At 42.0% G+C, this 10,178-nt stretch overlaps 1 protein-coding gene across 1 annotated transcript in view; it reads right to left on the bottom strand.

Moving 5' to 3' along the window:
* XPR1 (xenotropic and polytropic retrovirus receptor 1) overlaps positions 1 to 3,235 on the bottom strand; it is a 217,012-nt gene extending 213,777 nt beyond the window's left edge. Inside the window, exon 1 of the mRNA XM_040446496.1 lies at positions 2,981 to 3,235. Coding sequence (XP_040302430.1) covers positions 2,981 to 3,049 — 69 coding nt within the window. The 5' untranslated portion in view covers positions 3,050 to 3,235. The remainder of the gene's footprint in view (positions 1 to 2,980) is intronic.
* Positions 3,236 to 10,178: the final 6,943 nt, after the last annotated feature.

Here is a 10,178-nt window from a genome sequence, read left to right as displayed (position 1 = left end):
AAAAAAAAAAAAAAAAAACCTATGAACAGGGTGCCTGAGTGGCTCAGTCAGTTGAGGGTCCCATTCTTGATTTTGGCTCAGGTCATGATCCAGCATCAGGCTCCGTGCTAAGAATGGAGATTTTCTAAGCTTAAGATTTTCTCTCTCTCTCCCTGTCCCTCTTCCTCTGCCCCCCTCCCCACTGGCACACTGTCTCTTAAACAAACAAAAACCTATGAATCACAATGGACCTTGAAAAGCTCTCTGGCCCTATATATTCTTATCTTATGGAAAAGGAAAGAGCCCTGGAAAGATAAAAAGATTGTCCCCAGGGTCTCATGGCTAACATATACAATAACTAGCATTTATTGTGTGGCCATGTATACACAATAATACACATAATTATAGATGTAAAACAAAATTTTCAGTTTCTATCTAATGCTCTGCTTATCTCAAATAAAATTTAATGTAGTGAAATGACATAAAAACCAAAGAAGCTCAACAGTTCATCATGGTCCACAGCACTAGAAAGCACCCTAGTCTAGACATCGGGGGTAATACCCTAGAATTTCACCACTAGTGCTTGAAAAACAAATTCAAGTGTCTATTGCATGAACAGTGTTTCATGAGCATAATCTTCATGTGTCAGAAAGTACGTGTTGCTGCATTATAAGAAGATTCTTTTCTCCAGCAACAGCTAACATCTTTTAGGATGTCATTTTTCCCCAAAGTTTTTAAGTTGCCAAAATGCCCAGACTCTGAAAACTCTTATTTATGCCTCTTTAAATATTTTCAAAGGAACAGCACCAGCTCTTGAGAAACAATAGAGCAACACAAATCCCAACCCTATAAAGAAATCTTTTTAATGGCTCCAATTCACAAAGAAAAGTGCCCCTTATTTAATTGTGCCTACCAAACAATGAGTTCATCTGGGACAGGAGTTAGGTAGTAGGGACTCTGCAGAATAAAATTTCAATTAGCCACAATAAATGCAAAAATTTTTAACACCTTATAATTGCCCCAGGAAAGATAATGCAGTCACACATGTGCTCAGGAATTCTGTCCGTCTGTAACCAACCTAGAGTAACCCAATTGGGGCTAGTGTCCAAAGGGAGTATATGAATGAGGAGTCCCAGAATTACTGTGGTCACTCCAGCCACAAAGCTGACATTACAAATCAAGAGGTAATTGCATTTTCAAACTAAATCTTATGTTTCCCCTTCCAGCCTCAGCTACTCCAAATTAATACAATTCTATGAAAGTGCTGTAATACTTAAAATTAACCACAGCATACAACTAGCCACTATTACTTTTGCCCAAATCGAGCATTCCATACATACTACTATATAACAAGTAGAAGATGTTGCTTCAGCATGCTTTTCCTATGCCTCTGTGAAGAACTGGCAGTGGTGCTGAAAATTACTACTACAATATGAAAGACCAATGCCCTCCTTTCAATAAAAACCATCATCTGGACTCTAGCCAAGGTTTTAAAACTGACCGAGTGTTATTGGAAACAATAAATCAAAAACTCCACAGGCTGAAAAGCTAGTCCCTTATTTTATTCTTACAAAATGTAGCCACAAAACACTAAAGAAAATTAAGTGAAAGAAAGCATTAATAATTCTGGGTGTTTCATTTCTGGCAATAATCAAATACTGTATGTTACAAGGTGAATTTATTTTACAATCTTCAAGGTTCTGTTTACTTACACCTCTTTCCCTGTCTTCCCCAATTATTACAACTGCTTTATGAAAAATAAACTTGTGCAATTGCCTAAACATCCTATCACTGAACTTAAATAGACATAGACAACTAAAACATTTTAATTCATAAAATGTAGCTAACATATTTGAGTTCGTATTGATTTTATACTCTTTGTTCCTGCACATACATAGATGTGAATTCCTGGAGGTTACAGATAAGTCTTTCTTTCTCTATCCAGGAGCTGAATTGCCAGTTACTGAGAATAACCTATTGCAGTGCCTCAAAGCTCTTTAGGTATCTTGCCTTCTGAAAATATACATGGGTTCATTATCCTTACTCGTTCCTATATTAATGTAAGGTTCCTCATCAGTACCTACTGAATACCCTCCAAGCTGTTATCACAGCAGTTAGGGGGGAAGGGGGCCATGATATCTACAATACACAGGTATGTTTTAAAAGTACATTGTTTACAATACAGTACTTTTCTCCCTGGCTAACCAAATTTTAGAAAAGAAAACCTGAAAAATTTAATTATTCTCTTCTCTTCCCTTCTTCCTCTTCCTCCTTCACTCCATTCCAAAACAACAGGACAGTCAAAACCAGAGATGTGATTACTTTGTATACTTCATGCAATCAGTAAAAAGACCGTCACCGTCTTATTATCAAAACAGAATAGATGATTACAATACGTTTGCATACAGTAACCACTGCATATGTGATATACATTTAAATCAAATTTCAACCCTGTTACAAAGCCTTTGTCAACAGTGGGCAAGTGGGGAAAAGCGGAAGGGCTCTGTGGAATGAAGAAAATCGCTAACGGGGCTTATCTCGGAAGAGGATTCCTTGGTGAGAGGTGAGCAGAGAGAAACAAAACCTAACCTTGGCGAGGGGGCGCTCGCCCAGGGTGGGGACGAGAGGTCAGAGTGAGTGGGGAGGAGGGGATTAGCGCGGAACCGCCGCGACCCCGGGCTGCCCTCCCACCACTACTCCCCCACCTGCGGCTCGCCCTCCCACCACTATTCCCCAGCCCCGGCGGAGCTGTGCCCTCCCTCCCGGCCCGCCGCCTGCATATCCGTTACCCCGGCGGCAGCGGGGCTGCGGGGGAGGGGAAGGTCAGCGGGGCCCAGAGCGGGGCAGCCGCGGCGGGGATGCCGCAGTGGCTCCCCGCGGCACCAGGTCAAAGTCCGCCCAGGCGCGGGGAGGCAGCAGGAGCGGAAGGCGGCAGCGGAGGTCCGCACTGGCGAGATGGTGGCCCCTCCGAGTCCTCCCACACCCCAGCTGCTGCCGGTACCTCATACTGGATGTACTGCTTCCTCCACTCGGGAGTGATGTGCGCGGAGAGGTGCTCGGCGAACTTCATCCTGCCGTTTCCCCCTCACTCCCACTCCGGTCCAGCAGTTACTGGCGGCGGCGGCGGCGGCAACAGCGACTCCGACTCCTCCCCACATGGGCCCCGGCGCGGCACGGCGCTGCGCTTCTCTCCTCCTCCGCCGCCGCCGAGGTCTCCTCAGAGCCGCCCTCCCGCCATCTTCCTCCTCCTCTCCATAGCCCCGCCCCGTCCCGCCCTCTAGACGTCATCGCCATGGTAACCGCCTACGCCGCACCAACGAAGAGGGAGGGATAGGGGGCGGGGTTTGGGGGGGACATTCCTCGAGGCTCCTCCCCTTCTGGGCCGGACGTGCTGGAGGCACCTCCCCTGACCTCTTCCGTCTGACTCCCGTTGGCCTTACAGCTGCTCTCTACCGCCTGCCTGGAAAGCGGTAGTTTTGTTATTGCAATTAATATTAACACGTAGAAAAAATAATTCACACAAGACGTTTGTCTTTGCAAAGAATTGTGCAGTTTTTCATTTTAATATTTGTTCTTCATAAAACTCTTAAGGATGGATCAACATTAATCCAAATTGAGTGAGTAAAACAGGCTAAATAGTTAAGGACCAAATGTATTTAAAAGAACTGTATTTTACATGCTCTAGGTGCTCAATAAATGCTTGTTGAATTTAATTACAGACGTCAGTGTCAAAAATTGCACGCTGCTTATGAATTGCAATGCAATTACCTAGTCCCAGGGCTACCAGAAAGGTCAATAACAACACCTGAACCCAAACCAGTACTGGGGAGGGATGTAGCCAGAGAAGAGTACTACCTGGACCTGTGACTTCCTGGGGATTCCGAGTGAGGTTGAGAGGAAAACCAATATTGGGAGGAAAGAGAATCCCCTAGGGGTACCGTGGCAGCCCCACCCCCAGGATGACCACAAATGAATGGGCATGGAGCCTGAACTGTCCTAAGGAAGCATGGAGAATATAACGCTCACAGAGTTTGGAGCTCCTTTTGAGTGTGGGAGTGCTTGTCCTAGAGGATCTGATTTGGGACAGAAACCAAAGATCTTCCCTGAGTGAAGAAGCCTTGGATAATAACAGCTAGCATTAATGAAGCACTCACTGTGTGCATTCCAAACACTGTTCTAAACCCCTTACATGTACTCTGCTGTCCTTTAATTCCCACGATTTTGATGAGACCCAAAGAGACCAGGGACTACTGTGACCAGGACAGTATTCCAAGATATCAATCTTTGCTGTTGGGTTGTTTGTTTGTTTGTTTGTTTGTTTCTCTCTCCTTTCCCCTTTCCCTTCCTCTTGACTCATGCCAGTAGGCGTTCTGCAATCATTTTCTCTGGAGAGAGATTAGACATGATGGAAAGTAGGCATAGGCTATGAGTCTTTCTAACTCTGGTACAAAAGTTTCAACCACTGGTAAAAGGGTAGTCATGCTAAGAAGGAAAAAAAAAAAGGAGTGAGGACTCCTCCCACCTCAACATCATACTCCTCTCCCCACCATAACAATCCCCCTCTACTGGAGGTTAACATTCCTAGGAGAAACAGATAGGTAAAGAGAAGACTATGACCCCAGTAAAGAGACAGAACCACAGAGAGAAAATGGCTGCATGATGCACCTAGCAAGATGGAACCAGGAGCAAGTACAAAATAGAATGCTGGGCCCTTAGCCAGGTATGAACTAGAATGTACATTCTTGGCAGCAACTCCCGTTGACCATGCATCCTGCTCTCAACAGCGCCATACTTTGCTGTCTTCACTGTACATAAGATTCTGGATCCAGGGCCTGACCCAGGAAAGAATGGAAATCCTCAATACTAGCTCTATAACTAACAATTGTTAGTATTTCTCATGCCTGATCCAGAGCTCCGGCACTCAGTTAGATATGAAAATCTTCATTTATTACAGAAGTAGATTTAATGTTTCCTTATTCTGCATTGCTTCAGGTGTTTCACCGCCAGAAACATCAAATTCTTAATATTTATTGAACAGGTACCTTCTGCAGAGCTCTGTGCTAGATTCTATAAATAATAGCCTGAGTAACTTTATTCTGAATCAGAAGGGCCCCTCGCTTACCCTTTCTGTTGTAAATAGGCAAATAAGTCTTCATTTAACAAAACTATACTGAGTACTATGATATGCTGGTCATGCCACTTTGGGAATGAAGGGCAGTTCAAAAATAGGGGCGCCTGGCTGGCTCAGTTGATAGAGCATGCAACTCGATCTTGGGGTCATGAATTCAAGTTTTACAATGGGAATGGAGCCCACTGAAAAACAACAACAAAAAAAAATTAGTAAGACTGTCTTTTTTTTTTTTTTTTTCAAGGACATCACAGTCTGGTCAGAGAGAGAAGCAAACAGACCAAGAGCTAGACTCTAGTGTGATACATGCTGAATTTGAGGTATGTACAAGGAAACAAACATGCAACTGACTGGGAAGGAAAGGATGACATTCCAGAGAAGGTGCCTTTGAAACATATTCAAACAACTATGACAGAGAGAAAGACACTCCAAAGATCTCAAAGGCAGAAAGCAAAGAGAAGTCAAGATTGTTAAAAAAAGTCAAAAAGTTGTCTGACTGGAATATCCTTTAAGGCAGCTAAATGTCCACTCTTCAGAGAAACTCTCCCTGGTCCCTTCCCTTCTTTCCACAGTCTGGCTCCCACATCGCCCTGGAGCAATCCCCTCACTGTGTAGTCAATGGTAATTTGTGTCAGACTATGAGCTCCTTGAAGACAAATTGTTCATTTCTCTTGTTTTCTCCAGTTTAGCACGGCACCTGGCATTTAAGTATTCCATAAATGTTAGAGGAACAAAGAAAGGAAAGAAGGGAGGTAACAAGGAAGAGAGAGGCAGAAGAGGAATGAAAGGGCAATTTTCATGGAAGGAAGGTGCAGGAAATAAAATTAAGTTGGAACAAGACTGTGAAGGAATACATGATGACGACAGAGGCATGATGTGGGTCTTTGAAGATACTGAAGCAGTTAAGTGACTAGCTGTGGCTTAGGAAAGCAGTAGTAGATTCCTAGTTTAGAACACTAGATCAGGAAATAGACCTAAATCAAAATACCAACTCTGGTATTTTTTTGATGTTTATTTATTTATTTTGAGAGAGAGTCCCAAGCAGGCCCCGTGCTGTCTGCGCAGAGCCCTCACTAACCATGAGATCACGACCTGAGCTGAAACCAAGAGTCAGACACTTAACTGAGACACCCAGACACCCCAACTCTGGCATTTTTAATAGGCGTGACCTTAGGCAAAGTACACTAGCTCCTAATGCCTCAGTTTCTTCATCTCTCAAATGGGGATAATAACACCTCAGGTTATGGGGATCAAATGAGTTCTGCATATAAAGGGCTTAGCACAATGACTGGTTGACCATTCGATAATCAGCAGCCCCTAAAAAGCCTCTGTCAGCAGTATGAAGGGTGGACTAGAATGAGGACAAATCAGAGACCAATATACTAAGAAGGACCTATATAGCACTTTCTCTGTGCCAGATGCTGTTTTAAATACTTTACAAATACAAAGTTATTTAGTACTCACAAGGACCCCAGGAGGTAACCACTGTCATTATACTCATTTTACAGATGAGTAAACTGAGACAGAATACTTAAGAATCTTGCTCAGGGGCGTCGAGGTAGCTCAGTCAGTTGGGCTCCAATTCTTGACTTTGGTTCAGGTTTTGATCTCAATGGTTCGTGAGTTCGAGCCCCACGTTGGGGCTTGCTTGGGATTCTCTCTCTCTCTTTCAAAATAAATAAATAAGCATTAAAAAAAAAAAAGAATCTTGCTCAAAATCACCTAGCTAGTAAATGGTAGAGCTGGGTTTGAACCCTGGCAATCCAGCTCCAGAGTCCTTGTTCTTGACCACTACATTATGCTATTGTTGCCCATCATAGTAATGGACAGAAGGAGGTATAACATGGGATTCTAACTCTAATGAGTAAATGGATGATGTTGCCATGAACTGAGATAAGGAATGGAAGTGGTGGGTGCGTTTGGGGGATTCCTGGTTGTGTTAAATAGTTAGGAGTCTATGAGACATGCAGTACTCCAATTGGCAATATGATCTAGGGCTCTGAAAAGAAACAGAAGAGCTGAAGACTAGGGGGAGCCATTCATATTTAAGTGAAAAGTAAGTCCTGATAAATCTGCCTATGGAGGGAGCATACGCTGAAATGGAAAGGGGTCCAAGGGAGCATCCTGATGTTAGTCTGATAAAGAAGATGAAACAAAGCAGGAGGCTGGGGTGTGGCCAGAGTGGGCAGCACCATAATCAAAGAAGCCATAAAGAAGATGAAAGTCTCATAAGGGCAGCAGTGATCAACAATGTCCAATGTTACAGAGAAGTTGAGTAGAATGACTTCTAGGCCAATTGGGTTTAGCAATTAAAGAGTCACTGGTAACCTCAGAAAAAGTGACTTTGATGACATGAAGGGCTGCAGAAGTCTGAGCAGCGAACAGCATTTTGTTTTCATATATCTTAAGTTGCATTTATTCTGTGTACATGTTATAGAAAAACCTGGAGTGAGAACTTAATAGTATACTCAGCAATTTATCTAGAAATTCATAAGTGCTGAATCTGAACACTTTATATTTATCACATCTAATTCTAAGTTTGGGAACAGTTATACTTACCACAAAGTAACTGTTCTAAAACTTAGAATTATGTGTGATAAATATAAAGTCAAACTGTTGCTTGAGCAAAGGAGACTGGTGATCATGCTGAAAGGTAAGGATCTGACCTGAAGAGGGATCAAATCTTGAGCTACACCTCCCATTGAAGCTGAATGAACAAAGGTGTCACAGGAATAAAGACCATGTTCTTAGTACAACCCAGACCCTAAATTATATGTGACCCATTGCACTTTTAAAATGTGATAGACTTTTAGACCTACTGTGGGTTCAATAGATGGACTTCAGATGGTTCATGACCCCCATAAAATCACAAGTAAAACCTGGCGTGTTTTTTGAATATTTTTCTGAAGAAAGGGTCCACATCATTTCCCGAAAGTTTCTACACCTCAAAAATATCTATTTAGAACATGAGTGCCAAAGCACTAAACACCCCTCTCAAGAAACCAAAAACAAAAGCCAAAACAAACAAACAAACAAACAAACAAACAAACAAAAAACTAACATAAAGAATTTACAAATGAAGTTTCAAATGACTCAATTCAGTAATTTCTAGAAATACTTTATTTTAACACAATTTTGGTTAAATACACCATGAATATTTTTTTAAGGAGCAAGGAGGGTATTTTACAAGTTACAAAAGAGCATTTAAAATATTCTTTCATTCATGGGGTGCCTGGGTGGCTCAGTCAGTTAAGCATTTGACCCTTGGTTTCAGCTCAGGTCATGATCTCATGGTTTGTAAGTTCGGGCCCCACATCAGGCACTGAACTGACAGTGCAGAGACTGTTTGAGATCCTCTCTCTCCCTCTCTATCTGCCCCTTCCCCATTCATTCTCTCTCTCTGTCTCAAAATAAATAAATAAGTAAACTTAAAAAATAAATAGGGGCACCTGGGTGGCTCAGTCGGTTAAGCATCCAACTTCAGCTCAGGTCATGATCTCACAGTTTCTGTGAGGGGTTTGAGCCCCACGTTGGGCTCTCTGCTGACAGCTCAGAGCCTGGAACCTGATTCAGATTCTGTGTCTCCCTCTCTCTCTGCCCCTTCCCTGCTCACATATTCTCTCTCTCTCTCTCTCTCTCTCTCTCTCTCTCTCTCTCAAGAATAAATAATTAAAAATTTTTTTAAATAAAAAAATAAAAAATAAAATATTCATTCATTCAGCAAAATATTTATTGAACAGCTACTACTTACTGGGCATTGTTCTAGACACTGTTCTAAACAGAGCAGTGAATAAAACAAAGTCCTTCACCTAATGGAATGTGCTGTCATATGGGAGGATATAGACAATAAACAAATTAACCAGTGTGCAGTAGGTTAGATGAGGATAGATTTAGGGAGAAAAATAAAACAGAGTAAAGTATAGAAAGACTGTTGTATGATTTTATGTAGAGTAGTCAGGAAGGGCCTTACTGATAAGGTAATTTTTAATCAGAGATCTGAAGGAAGGGAAAGAGAGAGCTACGTAGATAGGGGTTGAAGATGGAAGTCGGGTGGGGGAGTAAGATTCAAAGGAGAGGGATCAGCAAGTGCAAAGGCCCTGAGACTAGAATGTTCTGTGTGTTGGAGAAATAGAAGGATGCCAGTGTGATGGAGGAATGTTTCAGGGAGGAGCATTAGGTCAAACAGATAGTTGGGAGCCAAATCCCTTAAGGTCTTGTAGGCTACGGTAAAGACTTGGGCTCTGAGTGAATTGAAGCTTTGGAGATTTTATGTTTTTTGGGTTTTGTTTTTGGTTTTTGTTTGGTTTGGTTTGTGTTGGGTTTTGGTATTTCCTTTTCCCTTCACATGTGGGAATAACCACCTTTTTTTTTCTATGCATTTCTAACAACTATAGTAAAATATACAGAACATAAAAATTTTTCTTTTAACCATATTTTAAGGGTACAATTCAGTGGCATTAAGTACATTCACAGTGTTGTACAACCATCATCACCATGTATTTCCAGAGCTTTATCATCATCCCAGCTAGAAATTCTATACCCATTCCTCCTTCCCCGACAGTCCTCCCTCCCCGACAGTCCTTGATAACCTCTACTTTATATTCTGTCTTTATGAATTTGTTTATTCTAGGTAACTCATATATGTGGAACCATAAAATAGTTGTCCTTTTGTGTTCGGTTTATTTCACTTAGCAAAATGTTTTCAACTTTATCCCTGTTGTAGCATATGTCAGCATTTCCTTTTAATTCTGAGTAATATTCCATTGCTACCATTTGCTACACATAAATACACCATTTGTTAGTGGTAAACAATAATCATTTATGCCATTCATTAGTGGCCAACAAAATATACTACATTTTGTTTACCTTTCATAAGGAAGTACCACAAACTACGTGGCTTAAAGCAACAGAAATTTATTCTCTCACAGCTTGGGAGACTTGAAGTCCAAAGTCAAGGTTTCAGCAGGTTTATGTTCTCTCAAAGTCTCCAGCAGATGATCTGTTCCATGCCTTTCTATTGGCTTCTATTGTGGCTGGCAATCCTTTTCACTTCTTGGCTTGCAGCTGCTTG

This window comes from Herpailurus yagouaroundi, unplaced genomic scaffold (genome assembly GCF_014898765.1).
Source record: "Herpailurus yagouaroundi ecotype Mexico unplaced genomic scaffold, PumYag 195, whole genome shotgun sequence".
Classification (NCBI taxonomy): domain Eukaryota; kingdom Metazoa; phylum Chordata; class Mammalia; order Carnivora; family Felidae; genus Herpailurus; species Herpailurus yagouaroundi.
This window is presented reverse-complemented; position numbering and strand designations above follow the sequence as displayed.